Source organism: Pipistrellus kuhlii, unplaced genomic scaffold (assembly GCF_014108245.1).
Source record: "Pipistrellus kuhlii isolate mPipKuh1 unplaced genomic scaffold, mPipKuh1.p scaffold_m20_p_9, whole genome shotgun sequence".
Taxonomy (NCBI): Eukaryota; Metazoa; Chordata; class Mammalia; order Chiroptera; family Vespertilionidae; genus Pipistrellus; species Pipistrellus kuhlii.
In genome coordinates, this window is record NW_023425595.1 from 30,176,054 (window position 1) to 30,200,578 (window position 24,525).

Sequence of the window (24,525 nt, forward strand, 5' to 3'; positions counted from 1 at the left end):
AGGCACCAAGAAATAAAGTAACATGCCCAAGGTCACACAGCTAGTAATTTGCAGGATACTAGCTCGGTGTGGCCCTAACATCCCTGCTCTTGGCCACTATTTCAAACATTTCCGCTGGGATTTAGCACATGAGTAGTGTTCTAGGAGGATTAGTTCAGGAGACAGATTGGCAGGTGGTTCCAGGATGCTGAATGGGGAGATGTAGAAAGAGCTGCAATGACCTGTTAGTCAATGGTGAGCTCTCATCTGTTGAGGGAGGAGAGGAGCTCTTGGGAAGTGGGAGCAGTGGGTTGAGAGCCATAAAGGAGAGGGTTGAGAAGAAGTGCCCTCAAATGCCATTACATTCAAACGGTCTCAAGAGAACACTAACAGGATTTTGGCTGACGTGTACCTACCCTGGGCACTGTTTGTACAAAGATGGTTCATAAGATACATCACAAACCCTAAGTACAACAAAACTGAATTAAGTTCCTGCAAATCGGATGTATTCTGCGTTTCTCACTGCCTAGTAGTCCAGGAGGTACTGGGGGATATCACTGATGTTGCCTCTAGGAAAGTTTCTTTGTTGGTCTCCTAGGCTCCAGCCCAACGTTATAGGAGGTATCTAAGCACATGTGTGTGTGTGGGGTGTCACCTGGCTGGTCTTTCCCTGTGACATTTTTAACAATTTATCCCGCGTCCCGCGGCGACTATTCCGCCAAAAGCGGGACGTCTGATCACCTTATTAATATTCCATAGTTCTCTGGGGCATTGGGAATCCCCAGTACCCAGGATAGTTGATTGATGAGCCCTTTAAATAAAATAAATATAATTTTTATAAGTAGTGTTGCTAAATTAGAATCCCATATCAGGGGCGACATTTGACCATTTTTATATGCTATTCTACACTGATATATTAGGGGAAAGGAAGGAACATAGAAATTGCTCAGTGCTCCAAAAATTACCAGTTGGTTTATCCTTGGAAACTCACTGCTCTACTTTTAAGAAATTTCAGATTAGATTTTTTTTCATTTTTACTTTGAAATGGTAGGACTTGCTGCTTGTTTAAATAATTCCCAGTTGGAGAACCATCTGAAAGTCACAGAGCCAAGTCAACGTGATTGTGTGATGTAAATTTTGGTATTAATTAAATGGAATAATATCATAAACACATATTGAAATTAAAACTTAAGTTACATGACAGAGACCAGAGACCAATAAATTAACAACGTAATAGTTGGTATGAGAGAAATTGCCAAAATCATTCTTTCCTTCTTCTTAAGCAACTGAAGAATAATCTCTGTTTTTTAAATTGGTGTATTTAGACCATTTACAGTTAAAGTAATTGTTATATTATGGCTGAAATCTACCATTTTATTATTTGTTTTCTGTTTGCTTCTTCTGTGTCTCATTCACTTGGCTCTGTGGCTTTCACATGGTTCTTCAACTGGAACTTATTTAAACAAGCAACACGTCCTAACATTCTTGTCTTTCTGTGGGTTATTTGACCGTGTTTAGAGAGCCTTCTTGATTTAATTATAGGTACATGCCCTTGACCTGACTAAAATCAAACCTGGGACCTTTCCTGATGCTCTATCCACTGAGCCAAACTGGTTTTGGCGCCCCTTTCTGTTCTTGAATTTACCTTGAGTTATTGAGCCTGTATGACCCCTCTCATCTCCCTTAATCAGTGTTTCTGGACTGAGTTTGAACACTTTGACATGCTCATCTGAGGGCTTTTGTCTTCTCTTCTTATCAGCTACGTAGTCTCCCCAAACTTCTATTTTCTCATCTGCCAAATGAAAAGATTAACAATGGCTTATCTCATTGGGTTGTTCTGATAATTAAGTGAGAAAATTCATGTTAAGCCCTAACACAGTGACTGGGATATAGTAAAGGCTCAACAAATGTTAGCTGTTATTTTACTAGTGGGATTTCTGTCACTGCTCTTATGCTGTGTTTTCAAATGTATTTGTCTGGAGCTAATTATCCCTAGAGTTAGTACTCCCTCTTGGAATTAGAGGAAGAATTTTTATTTCTCCATTGGTTCATTGACCCAAATGCTCAGTGATCCCATGGGTAACTCTGGCACCTGCCTCCAGAAGGAGGAAGCATGTGGCCTCTCTGTCTCTAAATATAAGCACTCTATGGGGCAGGACTAGTGACACGCTGCATGCCAACATGATCAGTCCAGTCTTCTTTCTTCTCATTCCTCATCTCTCAGAAAAAACAAAGTTTTTACTAGTAACTCTTCTCTACCACTTCCTGGATCCTTCAGCTAATACTGTGATGTAGTATGTGAGTTTAAGAGCATTGATGGTGTCAGGGAGAGGGACTGACAAGTGTGTGTGTGTATGTATTTAGAGATCTATATAAAAGACAAAGATTAGAGCTTGGAGAGAGGAAATGGATATGTGGGATAAAAGGGGTTAGTGAGACAAAGGATGTCAGAGGGACTGGGAGGATGACACTGGTTAGAGAAAGAAATGGGCACGCAGAGGTGGGTCAGGAAAAGCATTAGGAGAATGTGGGGGGGGGGAGAGAGACTTTTTAATAAAAGGTTTGAGTGCAGTTCAAAGAGCAGTCTGTATCAGTGCAGTTCAAAGAGCAGTCTGGGAGCTATCATTGGGAGCTATTCATGAAAATGGCTCACGTTTTGATCATTACCTTGGTGTAACAAACAAATCCACTAGTAAAAGGCTAACTTACCAATCCCATGGTTCATTTGTTCAAATGGTTCCTATGTACCTACAATGTGCAGAATGTGTGCTTACTACTGTGAACTCCCCAGTCTCAAGGTGGGGACTCTTGAGGGAACCTTCTCTTGGTAATCTGGTGTGTCTAAATTGGAAGTCCTCCTTGTTCTGTCTCCCATCCTGCATTTTGTAGAACAGGTATAGCAATGGGGAGAAGGAGAGGTTATGCCTTGAAGTTGGGATTCTCCATCACGTTTTGCCATTGCATCATAAAAATATGAAAATCACATGATGCACCATCTTATGCTTACTCAAATTTTGACAAAAATCCCAAAATATTTATATGGGGGTGAAACAAGTGGGTAGGTAGAAAATTTTCTTTATATGTTTATTTAAAAAAATGAATTGGTATTAAGGGGTTTCAGTAGATTAAGGGTATCTCAGTGCCTCTGCAGTGCAAGTAAGACTGGTTTTAGATTATAAAACCATTTTACATGCTGGCTTTGAGTGTATGTGAGCAAGAGTAAGGTTATTAGAGCTATAAATTTGAATTAGTTTCAATTTTTTAAAAGGGTAAACATTTACAAATTTTGATGCCTTACTTTTTGTTATTAGAAATAATTTTCTTGTGATACATCTCACAATGAATCCTTCCATACATGTAGCCTAGTGTAGGGGGCAGGCTATTTTACCCTTTAGAAACATGGCTTCAGGGTGTACAGCCTGCACATTTGTAGAACCTAAGGGTGGTAAATGAATATAACAAAAAAATAGGCTGGAAGTCACAGTAGAAAAAGAGAAAGCAGAAAATTGAAGAAGTGTCTCCATTTCTCCTTAGCCTGGACCGAATCTTTCCCTGCCTTTTGCTGTCTTCACTATTGAGGTTATAAAGCATCGTTAGAATTATAAGCAGAGGGAGAGTTTTTTGTTTTTATTTTTTGGACTTATATTAGGTATCTTGCATTGAGAAGTAATATGTGAAAGTAAAATGAATTTGATTTTTTTCTTCAAAAACATATTTTATCGATTTTTACAGAGAGGAAGGAGGAATAGAGAGTTACAAACATTGTTGAGAGAGAAACATTGATCAGCTGCCTCCTGCACAACCCCTACTGGAATTGAACCCAGGATTCTTCCGTCAGTGGGTCAAAGCTCTATCCACTGAGCCAAACCAGTTAGGGCTGAATTTGATTTCTGATGAAGTTTTGTTTATATAAATTCGAGGCCTATGCTTTAGAATAGAGGAAGAACAATGTAATCCCATATCAGTAGTTCCACCTAATGTTTATTTGGTTCCTTTATACTCCTGATTCTCTCCTTATCCTCTCCATGTTCTTTCTTCTCCATGTCCCTTTCAGAACTTTAATCATTCATTTTTCCCCCCTAGCCCTGATAACTAACAGATAGAGTTTCAGAAGCAGACAAATCTAACTTGAGTGATGGGAAAATCCAAGGCAAGAAGGTCTCTAGGATTAATCCTTCATAGCAGGAGGGAAAACCAAATCTTTTTGAGGGTTAAGGATCAAGTGGTCTGGAGGAAGGCTATATTAATGGAGTCAGAGGGGAGTATATCGATTTCTTATACTCAGAATAGTTTTCCTGGTGGCTCCTAAGGATAAGAAGAATAAACACAACCTTTATGGAACTGTTTGGGGAGGAGTGTGAGAAGTTCACAAAGAGCAGGTAATGAATATGGCTTCTCAAATTCAGCCGCTGCCCACTCCTCACTGCCTGTAGAGAAGACCTGGATCTAGATCGGCGTGGAGAAAAACACTACTTAGGCTCCTTCTGGATTTCTACTTTGTGCTCCACTTCAATGAACAGGGAGCCACAAGCGCCACGTTATTAGTAAGTGTAATGTGAAGTGTTCAAGGTAATAGCCAGATAAACTTAATGTGATTATGTATAATCAAGTTAAAATACAGTTTGCCTAATAGGTCTTCAGGAAGGAGAGATATTATTATGGGCACAGGCCATTACAAAATGGCTTGTCTGAAAGAGGTATGTTAAGGTTCAAATTTGAATAAGCAGAAATGGAAGGGAAGGGAAATTCATGTAAACACAGAACGAGCAAAGTCTTAGAGGGAAAAGTATAGCATGGGTAAGGGGGCAAATGCTGCTTGTGTGGAAATGGCACAATGAGGTCAGAAAGGGAGGTGGACCCAGGCTTCGGGGGCAGGGTGAATGGAGGCAGGGTGAAGCATGGTTGATACAGACGTTCTACGTGAGAATGAGTACAAAGGGCTAGAGGTTATCCCTATAAGAGTATTCTCTGGAAGGACTTTCCCCTGGAAAATCCCACAGTTTAGAAACCCATGCTGTCTTTTGTGATCTCAGCACACACTCAGAGATGCTTTCTGTTCCTATTATATTCAGCAGACCCATCAACTTCTAAGTCATTATAGAGAGGATCCTAAAGTTCATCATGACTCACACCAACCTTACCATCTTCCACCCTGCAGTTTTTGTCCTACTCGGCATCCCTGGGCTGGAGGCGTATCACAGCTGGCTGTCCATACCCCTCTGCCTCATGTATATCACGGCAGTCCTGGGGAACAGCGTCCTGATAATGGTCATCATCAAGAGCGTTAACCTTCATGAGCCCATGTACGTTTTCCTTTCCATGTTGGCCATCACGGACATCCTGCTGTCCACCACTACTGTACCCAAGGCCCTAGCCATCTTTTGGTTCCATTCTCATGACATTGCCTTTGATGCCTGTGTCACCCAAGTGTTCTTTGTCCACGTGATGTTTGTGGGGGAGTCAGCCATCCTATTAGCTATGGCCTTTGACCGCTTTGTGGCCATCTGTGCTCCTCTGCATTACTCAGCGGTGCTAACGTGGCCCGTTGTGGGAAGAATTGCTCTGGCCATTGTCACCCGAAGCTTCTGCATCATCTTCCCAGTGATTTTCTTGCTGAAGCGGCTGCCCTTCTGCCGGACCAACATCATCCCCCATTCCTACTGTGAGCATATTGGAGTGGCCCGCTTAGCCTGTGCTGACATCACCGTTAATATCTGGTATGGCTTCTCAGTGCCCATTGTCATGGTCATCTTGGATGTAATCCTCATCACTGTGTCTTACTCACTGATCCTCCGGGCAGTGTTCCGTTTACCTTCCCAGGATGCCCGGCACAAGGCTCTCAGCACTTGTGGCTCCCATCTCTGTGTCATCCTCATGTTTTATGTCCCATCCTTCTTTACCTTATTAACCCACCGCTTTGGACATAACATTCCTCGACATGTCCATATCCTGCTGGCCAATCTTTATATAGTGGTGCCACCAATGCTCAACCCCATTGTCTATGGTGTGAAGACTAAGCAGATCCGGGAGAGTGTAGCCAGCTGGTTCTTTGACATGAAGGCTTGGTGCTGTGCTTCCCCTCTGGGCTGATGGCTCCCTAGAAGTCCCCACACCCAAGAAACTAGGTATAAAATATAGAGATTTCCTGAGAGGGCTTTTCCTTCTCTTTCCCATTCTCTTCCTTCTTCTTCATCATCCTATCTTCTCTTATATCTTTTTCTTTTCTTTTCTGGCTCTTCCTCTTTGCCTCCTCCCCCTGTTTCTTTGTTTCTTTTTATCCTCTTCTATTCTCATATTCCTCCCCCACAACCCACAAATAACAACTAAGTATCCATGCTTCTAATTATGAACATTTGGTATCCTCAGTAGACCAGATGTACTCCAGAAACACAGGGAGCTGAACAGCACATAAAGTAAGTTATGCACGAATGGATAAAAATAATTTTATATTTAATATCTGAAAGGGTTCCAGTTTTTATCTCCAAATATGCATTTATTATTTGTACAGGTTCAAGTAGCTCTCCTCCCACTTCTGTAATGGCAGATGCTTTTGAAAAACAGCTATGTGTTCATATCATTTAGCCATTTGGAAAAGTCCTGTTTTTTCTTCAAATTTCAGTTCAAGTATTGTTTTCCTCGAGAAGTGTTTCTTAAATTTTTCTAGGCAATACAAGACTCCTATCTTTTGAGTTTTAAATACATAAACTCACCTGCCAACTGAATATCTCCTCCAGGATATAGAACTCAAGTTAGCACATCTTCATGTTCCTGTTCCTTTCCTTGGATACTATTAATAGATCACGAGGATCCCACCAACTTCACCAAGCTGGAAACCCTGGGAAGTTTCTCAACTTTTTCCTTCCTGAACTGCTCATCAATAAGTTATTGGTTGTTACTCATATTGATAATAACCAAATAGTTATCTGGATAGTATTTGAAGTGATACTGGGATTCCAGTCCTGTTTCTTTTGTTTTCCATGATCTTCTTAGGCCATATCTAAAATAGGCTCTGGGGAATATGTCCTTCTCAGGCCACTTCCTGGTGCTGAAAGCTTGGGTCCTAAGAATTGTATTCGCTTTTGACTAGTCAAAGCCTTTCTTAGGTAAGTTTTTGGTTTCTTTGGCATTATACTGGTATGTTTATTAATAACCTACTAAACTTCTCATCTATTTGGTTTTATTTATGTGCCAGTAAACACCCCCACCCTAAATCTCTTAAATATGTAATTCTCAAATGTTTTCTGTATTTCCTTTCATTATGTCCATGTACGTCTTTCTGCACTAAATAAAGGCTAATTTGGAACTGTGATGCTTTAGTGGGAAAGTACCTTTGCCCTCAGTCGCTTGATTTATTTGAGATGTTTACTGATTAACACATCCAGAATATGATCATCATCTTAAGCAATACATAGGGATATATATAGATATCTATATATATCCCTATGTATATATATATATTTAATATATATATTTAAATATTATTATGTATGTCTTTAGTCCACCTCTACCGAGCCCACTTGCCCCCTCCTTTGGCCTTCACCACACTATTGTACCTGTGTCTATGAGCTATATATTCTTTTTTTAAAAAAACATATATTTTATTGACTTTTTACAGAGAGGAGAGGAGAGGGACAGAAACATTGATGAGAGAAAAACATCAGTTCAGCTGCCTCCTGCACACCCCCAACTGGGGATGTGCCCGCAACAAAGGCCCATGGAATCGAACCCAGGACCCCTCAGTCCATAGGCCACGGCTCTATCCACTGAGCCAAACTGGTTAGGGTGAGCTATATATTCTTTGGCTAATCTCTTCACCTTCCCCCATTCAGTCCTCACCCCCCCCCCCCCCCCCCACTTCCTCTGAGATCTACCAATTTGCTCCATGCATCCATGCCTCTGGTTCTACCTTGTTTGTTAGTTTATATTGTTCATTATATTTCACATATAAGTGAAATCATATGGTATTTGTCTTTCTCCAACTGTCTTATTTTGCTTAGCATAATAATCTCCAAATGCATCCACCCTGTTGCAAAGGGTAAGAGCTCCTTCTTTTTTACAGACTCATAGTATTTCACTGTGTAAATGTACCACATATTTTGTATCCACTCCTCTGCTGATGAGCATTTGGACTAACCTTCCCTGGGCCCATCCGATGTCACTCCTATCTGTCATCTAACTACCTCTAGGGAAGGTTGTTGTCTCACTCCAGCAGGAAAGACCCTGGAGGCTTGCCTTAGCCACTTCTTAGAAGACTCCTATTCAAACCTAGTCCCAAGGGGCAGGCCCATCAGATGGACAGCTCTGCCAGATTGAAACATTGGATGAAGGTGTGTTCTCCCCTCTATCTAAGCTTGATTTCCTCCCTACTCACTCTAGAAAGAACAGTCAATTCTGTTATAACATGACATGAGTTCTTAAAAGTCACTGGGCTATGCAACACCCCACGCGAAAAACCTCAGGATTTATGGAAAAATGGAGTTAGGAAAATAGCATTCAACAACTTTGTCAGTGACACTTAAAAAAGATAGAAAACTTGTATAAACAGTAGCGGAGTTTTACATTGTTAAATGATTAAGAAAAACACAAATACTACACTGCACATAACACTATGAAGAAGATATGCAGTTTGCTGTGGAAACACAGAGGGGTTGCAGCTAGTCAGTTATTGTGAAGTGCTAGAAGGAGCTCTATCTGGAATTATTAAGTTGTCATGTGAAGGAAGGTGGCCGATTAGTATATGGAGTATGTGTGTGTTTGTGTATTCCTATGCAGCTTGTTTTGAGCTCGAGGCAGTTTTCTGCATTCTACTGGACAAAAGGGCACAAAGGTAAATGTGAAATCCAGTTGTGCTCAAATTGTTTTGTAATATACCATTGATGTTAGAACATATTTGTTTGTTCAAATAAAGTAATATAGCAGAACTATCTACCTTTTTTCCTATGTCAACAGTCTTTCACTTTCTGGTATTATGCACCTCAATATATATAGATTCCAAGACTGCCAACTACCTGTGCTCCACATACTTCTGCCTTGGTCTTGCCATGACATTTCCAAATCTCACTCCTATACCCTCAGGCTCTGCCTTTTACATAGCCATCCTCTTGTAAGAGTTATTTTTGCAATGTTGTCTTTCCTTCCTTACCTTTTAAATCTATGGTCATCTAGAATCTGTCCTATCAGGATGTTGAAACTGCTCTTGCTAATGACTTGCACACTGACTCGTTGAATGAGCATTGTGGTGGCTAGAGTACAAATAGAGAACAGATGGCCCATTCAGATTAGAATAGTTAAAAAGTTCTTTTTATTGAGGTATAGTTGACATGTAATTTATATTAGTTCCAGGTGTAAAGCATGATTCAATATTTGTACACATTGCAAAATGATCTCCACAACTAAGTCTAGTTAACATCTATCACCACACATAGTTTTAAACATTTTTTTTTCTTATGATGACAACTTTAATAGTTACCCTTTCTCAGCAACTTTCAAATATGCAAAGCAATACAGTTGATCCTTGAACAACATGGGGGTTAAGGATGTCAACCCCAGAGAAGTTGAAAATCTGCATATAACTTTTCATTCCCTCAAAACTTAACATTTGTCCTTCAGTATTCATGTGGATTGGTTCTAGGATGCCCTACAACCCCATACCAAAGACTGTGACTGCTCAAGTGCCTTATATAACATGGAGTAAAACAATGTATACAGTCAACTTCCTGGATCCACAAACTCCCAACTGTGGATCAAAAACGTGACCCACATTGGTTAAATCTGTGGATGGAAAACCTCAGAATACACATAGATTGCACACTATATACATATATATATAAATCCATGTGTAAGTGGACCTGCAGAGTTCTAGCACTGCATTGTTCAAGGATCAATTGTATTATTATAGTCACTGTACTGTTTATAGTACATGCCATGACTTATTTATTTTATAACTGAAAATTTGTACCTTTTGACTCCCTCCTGTATCTGCTTCTGACAACCACCAATCTATTCTCAGTATCCATAAACATGTTTTTGGTTTTTTTTTTATTTAAATTCCACATATAAGTGAGATCATACGATATTTGTCTTTCTCTTTCTGATTTATTTCACTTAGCACAATGCTTTCAAGGTCCATCCATATTGTCACAAATGGCAAGATTTCATTATGGTTTTATGGTTGAATAGTATTCCACCCTATATATATATTCACATATACTTTATCCACTCCTCTATCGATGGATACTTAAGTTGTTTTCTTGTCCACTGTAAATAAATACTGCAGTGAACATAAGGGTGCATATATCTTTTCAAATTATTGTTTCGTTTTCTTTGAATAAATACCCAGAAGTGGAATCACTGAATCATATGGTAGTTCTATTTTTAATTTTTTGAGGAACCTTCATGATTTTTTTTTATAGTGGCTATACCAATTTATACTTCCATCAACAGTGCACAAGCGATTCCTTTTTCTACAACCTTGTCAACATTGGTTATTTCTCAAATTAGAATACTTTGAGAAGGGATTACTTACAAAGAGCCTGTTTTATAGGGATGTGATCAGTAAGAGTTTCAAAGTGATAGTACAGTTCCCTAGGGTTAATAATAGCACTTGTCACCACCTCTAGACCTGCAAGGATGAGTGACCCTGAAATCCTGAAGTAGAGTTGACATAGAGAGGGTTACTTCCAGCAGAGCTTTTTGAATTTATTCTATCTCTTTGGGTGTGAGTTGGGCTTATCAACTTCAATGCCACTCTTTGTGTTGGTTTTGCTCAAATAGATGGTTGTATCTGGTGTTAAAGAAAAATTGCACTAAACAGGATTAGCAAACGGAAGATGATTTTTATACTGATACTATTGCCAGCAATGGGGAATAGAACACAGACAAGTCTGAATATCCGGTTTTGTTAAAACAAAAGTCTAGATTGGACTGAGGTAAGTGTCAGATATAATGGATTTAAGCCCTGGGTGAACTAGTGGAAAAATACTAAAGGACTTTAGTAAGAGGCTGATCAATGAGATGTGTCAAGTACATTGAGTTATTCCTGAGATTGCACATCTTTTTGTCTATGATAAGGCCATCTGTGTTTGCTAATTGGCGCCCAAGGAAGTTAGACTCCTACTCTCCACAGAGACTGAGAGATGGGGTATCTCCTTCAATGTTTACATTTCAGGAGATAGTTTCCAGGTCCTAGAGAAAGACATTTTCTGGGTTGTATAATTGGCAAGAAGATAAGAGATGATTTATAAATTCTACAAAGGGGCATTGAATGAATTTACAATTACATGTTTTCTGAAGCAAATGCTATAAGAAAAGAGAGACCAGGGGTCTATAATCAGGAAGAAACTTGTCTTAGATCAAGCCATCTTGGTAATTGGTTAGTTGATTTCCTTTCTAGTAGGCAGTCTCTGGATGCTGTTGTATTTGTTTGATGCAATCTGTTGAAGGGGAGGTAAGAGGTGTGCTAATAGCTTGATTTATGGTTGAAGCTCACGGGGCATGGTTGTTTATAGCCATCTTGATCACTGCCCTGTTTTCTGACCCAATCTCCAATATTCTGGGTACATTTACCACTGTTGCTTAACATTTTGCCCACTTCTTGGTCCAAGAATGCATGTGCAGGAGGATAGACATGCCTGACTACTCCTGCTGCCTTACCCATTAATCACCAGGTTGGTTTTTTTCATAGCCCTCTACTACTCTTAGTATTAAGCATTTCTTATCTGAATATACAATATTTTTGTATTAGTTCTTTCTCCTATACCTATTGGCTTCTATTCTTTTACAATTCAATCACAGTTACCTTTCATTTTTGGAGCTTCCCTAATTTTCTTTTGATCAACATGTGAAACACATTTTTATTTTTTTGCCACACCAAATATACCTAGTGTTTCAGCAATTTTGTTAAATAGAAGAGTAAGTTGGTTAGGTTTTGTAATATGATGCAATGTGAGATGCAGCTTTCTAAAATTAAGATATATTGAGTCATGAATTATTGTCAAGTTACAGCTAAATAAAATTGTAGATTTGTCAGAATATTTGGGAAATTTGCTTCTTGACTATAAAAGAACATAGTCAGGGAAACGAGCAGTTCAGGCTGCACAGTAATTATTCACATTCTTATGTTTGGTAATAATAAATTTACATATTGATAAAATGTGATATCTTAATCAAGAAGGATTTGGAAATAATAATGTGTTGTTCAGGCTACTAAAAAGTCTATGGAAAGAATGGCATAGATTTCCAAAGGAAGAACCCTGGCAAGCATTTCTCAAATTATAATACTTTGAGAAGGGATTACTTACAAAGAGCCTTTTTTACATCTGACATCACAAGGTAACTCAGAAAATCTATAAATACCTAAAATTACCTTCTCTAACAGAATATCCGTTTGCTCTGGGAAAGTTTGTTCTCTGTGATAGTTTTAACAATCAAGTAATCCAAAGGAAGGGTGAATCTGCTCAATGGGTTTCTTCAAGGTATTAGAAAAGGTAATGATGATGATGACAATATAATAGGATGGAATTTTATCTATTTTTAAACTACAGACAATAAATTGCTGATGTTATTGAAAATGGATCTTAGATCACTAAATAATAAAAAAGTCTCAGTATGGTGTGCAAAATAATGTGGAATATTATGAACTTGGAAAAGGATAATTTAAAGAGGAGCATATTTATACTCATCCGAAAAATCCTACAGGTGGATGCTCTAATCCACTTTCTGGGGGAGTATTCCTAGATATGTGAGATGAAAGGTTATGAGGTTATTCTAATGTTGCTTTAATGGGAAATAAGTAAATAAATAGGTAAGTGTTCAGTTGAATCCACTGACTTCCTCTGAAGCTCAAAATATTTGTTTGTCAACAGGGCTAACCAGAGACGTACGACCACTGTGGAACACTATCCAGACTGACATAAAGCTCACAGTGGATTTCATGGCTCAGGAGGGTACAGACATGTCTTGAAAAAATTGGATAGGCATATATTCTAGATTTGGATTTGCATTTTTGTAATGGAGACAAATACTTCAAATATCAACAGAGGACTAGAACAAAAATATTTTAATGGGCTCTCTGTTTATGTATCCTCATATCAAAGGATGCGTTTTACTGCCTTACACAATGAATTCAAAAAAGAAAAGATTAATATATTACCTGGAGTAATTAATTTTAATTACAAAGAGCAAATTAGGTTGCATTTATAGAGTAGAAGCAAGTAGACTGTGTTGGAAATGCAGGGTATTCTCTGAGGTATACCAATGAAAAAAGATGCTAAATCCATAGCAGGATACTAAGTCTTTAGCAGGATGAATGAGAATTCTGACCTTTTAGGATTAAAGGTTTTGGTTACTCTACCCAGTTTCGACAGATTTGGAAGATATATGGCAAATATAAATTATGAACTAGTAAACCATTATAAGCACTAAAACTAGTAGCTTTGAATATTTTCTATTTGCTTCTTATATGAAAGATTTTATTCCTATACACTAATCATTTTCCATTTTTTATTTTATATATACATTATTAGAAATTAGCATTATAACTTAGCCTTTAGGTGACAGAATTATTCAATGGGACTGAGACTGAATTTGGGGAGTAGGTAATATAGCCAGGAATGCATATAATGACTGTTGGAACTGTGCATCTTTGTTACTGTTAGGAAAAATTGAAAATTTCTTCCTTTGAAGAATAGCTTTATAATTTAAAATTACAGTGGTGCCTCGCATAAAGAACACATCGCACAGTGAACGCTGCACACAACGAACTACATTTCATGATTCATACAACGAACTTCGTTTCACACAACGAAGTCGCCCGAGCTTCCACGACTGCTTCGCCCGAGCTTCCAGGATCGCTGCCAATGTATTGCATCCTTCCGCGCAGGCACTGCAGGCAGTCGTTAGTCACTGCGCTTAACTTCAGCATATATCGCGGCAATCGTTCTTCATTACGAATTAAATCACGCACGTATCACGGCAGTCGTCCTTTTAAGTTAAACTCAATATTTTTTTTATATCATGGCTTCTAAAAAAAGCAGGAAGGTGATTTCTGTTGAAATGAAACAGGACAATGCTCAAAGGGAAGCGTCATCTGATAACGAGGAGCAACAATCAAACAATCAACCAATCCCAACTGCTGACATCAAGAACATCCTGGTCAAATGGAAAGCAGTTCAGGAGTTTACCAATGCCCACTATCCGGATTCAGCTGAAGCAAACAGGATCAACGATCTTTACTCCGATACTCTTGTCCGTTATTTCCGGCAGATGTTGGAGAAAAGAGAAAAACAAACGACTTTGGACAGGTTTTTCATGAAACCATCGGCCAAAAAGCAGAAAATGGATGAAGATGTGCAAGATTCGGTAGACTCTACTTAGTCTGTCTTAAAATTAAAAAAATGTGTGTGTTTTTTTTTAAAAAATTATGTTTTTAGATGTATCTAAATAAAAATAATAACAAAAAATTTATCTTTTTTATGTCATCTTAGCATATTTTATGCTACAGAATGAATTATTTTTTTTAACATGTATTGTTATGGGAAAACGCGTTTCACATAACGAACTTTTCGCACAACAAACTTGCTCCTGGAACGAATTAAGTTCGTTGTGTGAGGCACCACTGTAGATGTTGAGTTGTTTTATTGTTGTATGAGAATTCAAAATGTATATAAAAGGGTCTATATGGAAGTTGAGTAGTCAAAGGTGTGAGTCTTTTTTTTTTTTTAAATATATTTTATTGATTTTTTTTACAGAGAAGGAGAAAGAGAGATAGAGAGCTAGAAACGTCGATGAGAGAGAAACATCGACCAGTTGCCTCTTGCACACCCCCTACCGGGGATGTACCCACAACCAAGGTACATGCCCTTGACCAGAATCGAACCTGGGACCTTTCAGTCTGCAGACCGACACTCTACCACTGAGCCAATCCGGTTTCGGCAAAGGTGTGAGTCTTGCTGATAATCAACTTATTGTGACTCAGTTACCAATTCATGCTTTTTGGCTTGCTTTGTGAAAGTGGATCTGGGCCCTTTAAATACCTTTGCCAGCTGGAATGATGCTCAATTTTGTTAGCGGAAAAAGAATGGAGTAACATTGCAAGAAGTGAGTTACATTTTTTTTTAAAGTGAGGTGAAATTTACATAACATAACATTCAGCATTGTAACTATTTTAAAGTGGCTTCCAGTACATTCACAATGTTGTGCAGCTCTCACTTCTAATTATCAATACATAAATTTTCAACGTTCTCAAAACAAACCCTGTACCTATTAAACAGTTGTTCCCCATTTTCCTTTCCCTTCACCCATGGAAGCCACTTATCTGCTTTCTGTCCTTATAGATTTGCCTATTTTGGACATTTCATACAAATGGAATAATAAAAGGTGTCTTTTGTTGTCTTCTTTCAGTTATCAATAGCATCATTCTTTACTTTTTTCTCTGTTATTATTCCATTGTATGGATATATCATATTTTGTTTATCCAATTATCAGGTCATGCACTTTTGGGTTGTTTTAATTTCTTAGTGTTATGATATGGCTTCTTATTTTGGGAGAAAGGTTTTGTGAGGACATGTTTCCTATTCCTTTGGGTATGCACCTCAGCATGGAATAGCTGGGTTCCATGGAAACTCTGTTCAGTCATTGGAGAAACGGCCAGCTCTTCTCTAAAACGGCTGCCCCAGTTGATATTCATGCCATCTATTGTTGCTTCAGTCCCAGTGCTGATTCTAAGAAGTTGTTCTTCAAGGTGAAATCACATACAAACCTCCCGAGGTCATTCTTCAGACCATGGTCCAGAGCATTTTCTGTGCTATATAGGATTCAGCAGACCCATGCCTCCTGATTCACTGTATAGTGAATGAAGTATTTATTAAGCAGGTATTATGTACAAAGGTGTGTACTAGGTTCAGAGAAGGTACAACAGGAACATGGTTGACGGTCCTTGTAATCAAAAGTGTGCATTTTATGAGATGTGCAAATGGTAAAATTAATTAATATTTAATTAATTGATTATTTGGAATTACTTTTCTAGAGCATGTTCTGGAGCCATTTTTTTTTGTTTTCATTTTCTAGAAAGAACACTTTATCACACATTTAAATGAAATTTTGTATCTATTGTATCTCAACGTATGGTAGTTGTGTATAAGTGTGTTGATCTCTAGGTGCAATAATGGTCAGAGATATTTCATTTTTTTTACTCTTTAACAAACAGTTGAGTTATACTTTTCAAATGCCTGTTTCAATAAGTGAGGCTGACAGTTTTCATGATATTATTATTATCATTATTATTATTATTTTTAATAATCCAGGCCTATTCAGAGGCACCAACCTCTGTCTTATTAACATCTGTGTGGCCTTATAAAGCTAAGGTTATTTCTGATGTGGGCGGACAATTTATCCTCTACCCACATATCTTTTGGAAACCCAGTCTGAGTTCTCCCATCCTGAGAGCATAGACCATGGGGTTGAGAGCAGGAGGGGTAACATTATGCAGCACATTAAGGAGGACAGGGATAAGGGGAATCTTTTCTTTTATGAAATGTGTGACAGACACCACTATGATACCTGAGTAGAAGAAGAAGATGAGGATGAAGTGGGAGCTGCAGGTGCTCAGAGCTTTGGACATTGCTTCTGCTGAGTTTAGTCTCAGCACAGTGCGGAGGATTAGAGCATAGGAAGAAAAAAACAGAACCATATCACTTCCAACTATGATCCATGTTAAGAACAGTTGGTAAAACTTGTTCACAGTGATGTCATCACAAGCTAAACTGATAACCCCCAAGTTAGAGCACAGGCAGTGGTCAATTTCATTCTCGGAGCAGTAGAGTCTTTGAGCAGCCAGGACAGGCACTGGGATGGTCAACAGGCCATTCCTGAGCACCATGAATCCTGTGACTTTGACTACAAAAGCGCCAGTGACTATGGAGAGGTATTGAAGAGGGTGACAGATGGCTATGTATCTGTCCACTGCCATGCAGAGGAAGATACCGGACTCCATACAGAAGAAGCAGTGGATGACATACATCTGAGCAAAACATTCAGGCAGGCTGATGGCCTTGGCATCAAACCAGAAGATAGCCATAATCTTGGGCATAATGGTGGTGGCCAAGCCAATGTCGACGAGTGCCAATATGCCCAGGAAATGGTACATGGGCTCATGTAGTGTGGGCTCACGTTGGATGGTGATGAAGATGAGGAGATTGGCAGCAAGAGCTAATAGGTAGAGCAGAGCCAGGGGCAGGGAGAGCCAGTGCTGCCACTGGTGAATGCCTGGGAGCCCCATCAAGATGAACTGGGAGATGTGGAGGCTGGAACTGTTGGTATGACTGGTGGAGGTGTCCATGGCACAGGTGCCCTGTTCTCAGTGTCTGTCCATAAAACTGAAATAGGAAGGAGGTTGTATTAGACAGTTCAGCTGAGTGCCCTAATTAGAGACTCCTATCAATGACCCAGTTTCTTATTTTTAAAATTTATTTTCCCCCCATCACCTGTTATTCCCTCTGTGTCCTCTAATACATCCTCTGACACCCCTCCACTCTGGCAATCACCACACTGTTGTCCATGAATGAACTGGTTTCTTTAATCGTGAAAGACTGCCAATTTTTTTTTTCTTTTGGAAATAGTCTACAGAGATGCAATAAAAAAAAACCCAAGATAATTTCTAAACAGAAAGGTTGGAATAGCAGTTTGTCATCACCACTTGAATGCGTGATAAGCATGTTCAAATCCAGCAACAATAATCTTATCACCAAAAGATAACAAATGTGCATATTGGTTTACTCACTTCTATATTTCTGATTTAGGTTTAAGCAGTTTATATCATTTGGATATAATTTTGTATCTTGCCTTTGTCTTTAGCAATATGTTCTGAGACCTAAGAAAAGGTGCTCAGTAAAAATTTACTACATGAATAAATAAATGAACCATGACTTTCCAGTATCATGAAAAGCAATGTGGGGTCTTAATTTTAATGAGCACTTTATATTCTTTTATTAGACTTTCACAAATGACTAACCAATATTTTACTTTTCAGATAATTTCCTTTGAGTAGAATTTCAAAAATGATACAAAAGTGATACATACAGAGAACCTCACCATCTTCATTTTTACAGTATTTTGATGTTATTTAAAATGTTACCCATGCCCATCACGAAAATACACATAATCTTATATAATAAAAGGCAAGTATGCATATAAACTGAATGTCAGAACAACTGGAACAACCGAACAACTTCGCTATGATGTGTGCTGCCCACCAGTGGGTGTGTGTGGAATATGGCGGGCTTCAGGTGCAGCAGGATGGTGAGTGAGGGTGCCAGACCAAGGTGGGGCTCTGGTTTCTGTCACCTGGTTACTAAAAATTTTTTGCTCCTTTGAGCTGCAGTCTTGCCTATCACTCACACCTACTGCCAGTGCCGGCCACACTCACACCTGCAGCCAACACTAGAGCTGCCACTTGCACCCATTGCTGGCACCTGGCACTCGTCCTGATCTTTTGGCACTGTCAGCGGGTGTGATTGGCAGCTGCCATCCTGATAGACCCTAAGGGCTTGTCCATCTACTCTGCTCCTAAGGGGCAATCTGGGCAGCAACCACAGCTTGCACAGACGGATGTTGCTGGTCATGCTTGCACACAATGCTGGTGCTAGCTCCAATTGCTTTGTGCCATCAGCAGGTGTGAGTGTGACTGGCCTAGTCTGGCATGGGAGCATTGGCAACAGGAACGGGCTGCCAGCAGAGATGGGACCAAAAGTGGGCTGCTGGCAGAGAGGGGCTGGGCAGGGCCATGGAGGTTAGGCCAAGAACCACCCCTGTGCCCACTTTAGCCTCGTGGCCCACAGTTCCTTTTCAAGGTGCACAAATTCGTGCACTGGGTCCTAGTAAAAAAATAAAAACCCATGCTTTGGATCCCCAAGTTCCTTTCTTTTCACCAAAGACAACCAGTAATCATTTCTTGCGAATCCTCCAAGAGATAGTATTTGTATAGATATTTTCCCATATGAGACAAAAACAAATAGCATACCAACCATACTATTTTCATACTTTTCTTGACTTTCCTTTTTTAGCGTAGTTATCTTAGAGGCTGTTCCATATTGCCATATAGATATACCTCCTTGTTGTTAAGTTGCATACTTTTCTACCACATGGATGTCTGATATTTTTATGACCACTTGGGATGAACATGGTATTTCCCACTGTAAAAAATGATTAAAAATGTATTTGTTCACATATATTTAGGCATATGTGAAAGTTTATCTACCAGAAATTGCCAAGAACTGAATTACAGGGCAAAATGGAAAAAAAGATTTTGATTGATATTGCCAAATAATCTTTCCAAGAGGTTTTTCTGGTCCTATATGTCAGTAGGACATTTTTAATGCTCTTGACATACATTGAAAGGTCACGTCATAGATTCATCATACGGTAGTATTTTACACAGCAGAATTTGTTCATGATGTGTCTGTTTCATCACATGCACACCACAAATGGAAACTTGAATTTAAAATCCTTTATTAATAGAATAAATAAGATAGAAATTTCAATTTTGATTCAGCTTTTCCTGCTTTATTCAGTGAACTTCGACATTTTCAAAGTTCCCCTCCCCCCCATTTTTATACTTAGTCAATCTTCTGGTTTTGCTTTATGTTCACCTCATCTTGTAGTATTAATGAAATAATGAATAACGTTCTTAAAGGGATTAACATGAAATCTGGCAGCACATGCTATTAATTTGTTACATCTTGAAATTATTACCTCCACGTGTTGAATTTCCTGGAAGTATTTTCTTCTATTCATTTTCCCTTAAAATCCATCCTTTAAAAAAATTACACTTGTGCATACACTAAAACTTTATATATTCATAACAAGTGCACTTCTAGAATTAATGATTTATTGATTTTAAGTTTTAAATGATGTAAAATGCAGCATTTTATTAAGTATTTACTTGCATTTTCTTTGCAAACATTTTTAAAAAATTAATTTTATAATCAATTTGAGACTTGACATGGAGTGAGAAAGTCCCTAAGTCAATTTCTCCCACAAATGTCTAAACCATCGTTTCAGTACCATTTAGTAAAGAAGCCTTCCTGTTGCATTGAGTTACAACGTGCCTTATTGTCAAATATTCAATCCAAACACATATTAAGGAGTATTGTTGGACTGGACAGTCTTTTGTGTTTCCAGTTTTAGTACCAATTGGATGAGTGTATTGATGGTAGTGAATAGCCTTACTAATGATTTCAAATAATTTTTTAAATAAGAAAAGACTGGATATGCTATTTTTGAGTATACATTTTGTTAAACATAAATTAATTTTGAAAAAACTTATTTTTATACCATTGTATCTTTCCATTAAAAATCTGTGTTGCCTTTCTGTCTTACTGTTTTTTGTAATCATTTCCATTTTATTAGTTTTTTGGTCTCATTATATTTCCTAGTTGAGTGTTATTATTTAAAAAAACCTGCTGCTGATTAAGTAGACCAGATGTCCTTCTGGTTCTGATTCTAAGAAGTTGTTCTTCAAGGTGAAATCACATACAAACCTCCTGAGGTCATTCTTCAGACCATGGTCCAGGACATTTTCTGTGCTATATAAGATTCAGCAGACCCATGTCTCCTGATTGACTGTATCATGAATGAAGTATTTATTAGACATCTACTATGCGCAGAGTTGTATACTAAGTTCAGAGAAGATACAACATGAACATGGTTGAGGGTCCTTGTACTCAAAAGTGTGCATTTTTGGTAGATGTAAAAATGGTAAAAATTAATTTATATTTAATTAATTGGTTATTTGGAAGTAGTTTTTAGGGTCTTTTCTAGGACTATTTTCTTCTTTTCCTAGGAAGAAAACTTTACCACCAATTAGATGAATTTTTCCATGTGCATATCATATCTAAAAGTATCAGAGCTGTGTACGAGTGTGTCTGTCTCCGAGCCGAAACAATGGTCATAGATAATGATATTGTATTCTCACTTATTTCTAATTATAGGAAATTTCATTATAATTTTCATATGCCTATTTTGATGAGTAAGGCTACATTTTAGTGATGCTATAGGCCATTTCCCCCATTTTTACAATCCAGGTCTATGACATGTTTTCTTCCTAACACCTATAGTGACTTATAAAGCTGAGGTTACTTCTGAAGTGGATGGCCAATTCTTCACCCCACCCAAGCAACCTCCGGAAACCCAGTCTGAGCTCATGCATCCTGAGAGCATAGACCATGGGGTTGAGAGCAGGAGGGATAACATTATGCAGCACATTAAGGAGGACAGGGATAAGGGGTATCTTTTCTTCTACAAGGTGTGTGACAGAGACCACTATGATACCTGAGTAGAAGAAGAAGATGAGGATGAAGTGGGAGCTGCAGGTGCTCAGAGCTTTGGACATTGCTTCTGCTGAGTTTAGTCTCAGCACAGTGCGGAGGATTAGTGCATAGGAAGAAAAAACCAGAGCCATATCACTTCCAACTATGATCCATGCTAAGAACAGTTGGTAAAACTTGTTCACGATGATGTCATCACAAGCTAGACCGATAACCCCCAAGTTAGAGCACAGGCAGTGGTCAATTTCATTCTTGGAGCAGTAGAGTCTTTGAGCAGCCAGGACAGGCACTGGGATGGTCAACAGGCCATTCCTGAGCACCATGAATCCTGTGACCTTGACCACAAAAGCGCCAGTGACTATGGAGGGGTATCGAAGAGGGTGACAGATGGCTATGTATCTGTCCACTGCCATGCAGAGGAAGATACCGGACTCCATACAGAAGAAGCAGTGGATGACATACATCTGAGCAAAACATTCAGGCAGGCTGATGGCCTTGGCATCAAACCAGAAGATAGCCATAATCTTGGGCATAATGGTGGTGGCCAAGCCAATGTCGACGAGTGCCAATATGCCCAGGAAATGGTACATGGGCTCATGTAGTGTGGGCTCACGTTGGATGGTGATGAAGATGAGGAGATTGGCAGCAAGAGCTAATAGGTAGAGCAGAGCCAGGGGCAGGGAGAGCCAATGCTGCCACTCGTGAATGCCTGGGAGCCCCATCAAGATGAACTGGGAGATGTGGAGGCTGGAACTGTTGGTATGACTGGTGGAGGTGTCCATGGCACAGGTGCCCTGTTCTCAGTGTCTGTCCATAAAACTGAAATAGGAAGGGAATTGCATTTGAAAATTCAGCTGAAGGTCTTAATTATTAAGAGACTCCCACCAAGGACTCAGGTTCATTAATCATGAGCGAGCTTCAATTTTTTATATATTTATTTCTGCTCTGGTTAGTATTTCACAGAGGAAAATAAAGAAGGCCAAAATTATTTCTAAACAGAAAGGTTGGAATAGCTATTTGTCATCGTCACTTGTATGCCTAATAAGCATGTCCAAATATTTCAACAGTAATATCTCCAACTGATACCAAATACTAATATTTGGTTTACTCCCATTTTTTTCTGTTTAAGCTGTGTACATCTATAATATGGAGATAATATTATATGTGTCCTCTGTCTTTAAGCAATGTGTTCTAAGACATAAAATAGATGGTCAGTAAAAAATTACTGCACGAATAATAAAATGAGCCATGACTTTCCAGTATCACTAAAAGCAATGTGGAGTCCTAATTTTAATGACTGCTTTCTATTCCTATATTTGACTGTTCTTAAATTAATAACCAATATTTTACTTTTCTGTGTGGAATTTCAAAAATTATACGAAAATAATACATACAAAAGTCATAGCGATCTTAAAATTTTATTTTTAGCAGTATTTTGGTACTATTTTAATGTCACACATGCACATGTGAGAAAATAAAACATAAATAAATATAAATCCATGTCTTGGATTCCCAAATTCCTTTTTTCCCCCCCACCAAAGGCAACTAGTAATAATTTATTGGGAATCTTTCCAGAGATAGTTTTTGCATGGACAACAATATATGTACTATTTCCCCATAAAAGAAAAAAACAAATGTTAGTGTACAAATCATACCTTTTTTACCTCTTGTTTCCTTGACTGTTCTTTTTTAGCTTAGTTCACTTGGAAACTGTTCCATATTGCCATATAGATAAACCTCATTGTTATTAAGTTGCATAACTTTCTCCCACATGGATGTCCCACATGATATATTTTTGAGAACTTTTGATGCATATTGGTATTTCCAGTAATTTTACACTGTAAAAATCATTCAAAAATATACTTGGTCACATATTTTTAAGCATATGTGTAAGTTTACCTACAGGATAATTGCCAAGGAGTGAATTACTGGATGAAGTGGAATAAGTGATTTTCATTGATTTTACCAAATTGTCTTTTCAAGAGTTTTTTCTGGTCCTGTATGATAGTAGGACATTTTTAATGCTCTTAACATACACTGAAACGTTACTTCATAGGTACATTATAGTACTTTATACATCCAGAATGTGCTCATGTCCTATTTATCACATCCACGAAATGATTGAAAAATCTAATTAAAAAATTTTGTTAATAGAATAAGTAAAAATTGAAATTTCAGATTTGGTTCACCTTTCCCTTTATTATTTAGTAAACTGACATTTCAAAGCTTCTCTCCCCCCCCCCCCCAACACACTTATATACATAGTTAATCTTCACTTTTTGCTTTATGTTCAACTCATCATGTAGGATCAAATGAAATAATGTTTTTCAAGGGCTTAGCATGGAGTCTGGCAGCACATATTATTATTTTGTATGAGATTCATTTTACCTTAAAAATTTTGCCTCTGTTGAATTTTCTGGAAATAGTTTCTCCTTTTATTGTCATTACAAATCTATCCTTTCAAAAAATCACATGTGCATACGCAAACTTTTATGTATTTATAAAAAGTGCGCTTTTAAAATTAATTCTTTCATGATATTTAAGCTTTTTTATTTTTTATTTTTATTTATTTATTTATTTTATTAAGGTATTATATATATATACATATCTTTCCATTGGATATTTAAGCGTTAAATAATGTAAGTCTTGGCACTTAAATAAGTGTTTTCTTGCATTTTCTTTACAAACATTTATTTTAAAATTAATTTTGTAACCAATTTGAGATTTGACATGGAGTGAGAAAGTCCCAAAATTAAATTCATCCATAAAAGCTAACCTATTGTCCCAGCACTATTTAGTTAAGAAGCCTTCCCTCTGCATTAATTTACAATGTGCTCTTTATGTCAAATGTTCAATCCAAACACACATTTAAGTATTATTGTCAGAAAGGAGGTCTAGTCTGTTTTTATTCCAGAAGCAATTGAATAATGTATTTACCAATGGTAGGAAAGAGTCTTACTAATTATTTCAAATAATTTTTAAAATAAAAAAAGATTGGTTGTCATATTTTTGAGTTTAAAAGTAAAACATAAATTAATTTTGGAAGAACTCATTTTTATTCTACTGAATCTTTTTATTTTTAAACTTGTTTTGCCGTTTGGTCATAGATATTTTGGGAATATTCCCATTACTAGTACTTTTTGTTGCCTTATTATATTTCCTAATTGGATATTATTACTTAAAAAAATCTTCTGATGATTACTGTTTTTAAAAACATTTCACAGAA

General features: G+C 37.9%; 3 protein-coding genes and 1 long non-coding RNA gene across 4 annotated transcripts; 2 read left to right on the plus strand and 2 right to left on the minus strand.

Annotated features, from left to right (window-relative positions):
- The first annotated feature begins 3,950 nt into the window (after positions 1-3,950).
- Positions 3,951-6,567, plus strand: LOC118713318 (olfactory receptor 52B2). Its single transcript, XM_036427752.2, has one exon. It carries the CDS (start codon positions 5,101-5,103, stop codon positions 6,067-6,069), a length of 969 nt encoding a protein of 322 aa, XP_036283645.1. The 5' UTR covers positions 3,951-5,100; the 3' UTR covers positions 6,070-6,567.
- A 6,664-nt stretch (positions 6,568-13,231) lies between these two features.
- LOC118713325 lies at positions 13,232-15,061 on the plus strand. Its single transcript, XR_004986239.1, has 3 exons — positions 13,232-13,687; positions 14,608-14,676; positions 14,916-15,061. It is a non-coding gene; the product is annotated as an uncharacterized LOC118713325 (long non-coding RNA).
- Positions 15,062-16,372: 1,311 nt separating this feature from the next.
- LOC118713324 (olfactory receptor 56B4-like) lies at positions 16,373-17,314 on the minus strand. Its single transcript, XM_036427757.2, has one exon. The coding sequence runs from the start codon at positions 17,312-17,314 to the stop codon at positions 16,373-16,375; it is 942 nt and encodes a 313-aa protein (XP_036283650.1).
- A 3,779-nt stretch (positions 17,315-21,093) lies between these two features.
- Positions 21,094-22,081, minus strand: LOC118713317 (olfactory receptor 56B4-like). Its single transcript, XM_036427751.1, is given in 2 exon segments — positions 21,094-21,147; positions 21,149-22,081. Coding segments are annotated over 2 exon segments (987 nt in total).
- Positions 22,082-24,525: the final 2,444 nt, after the last annotated feature.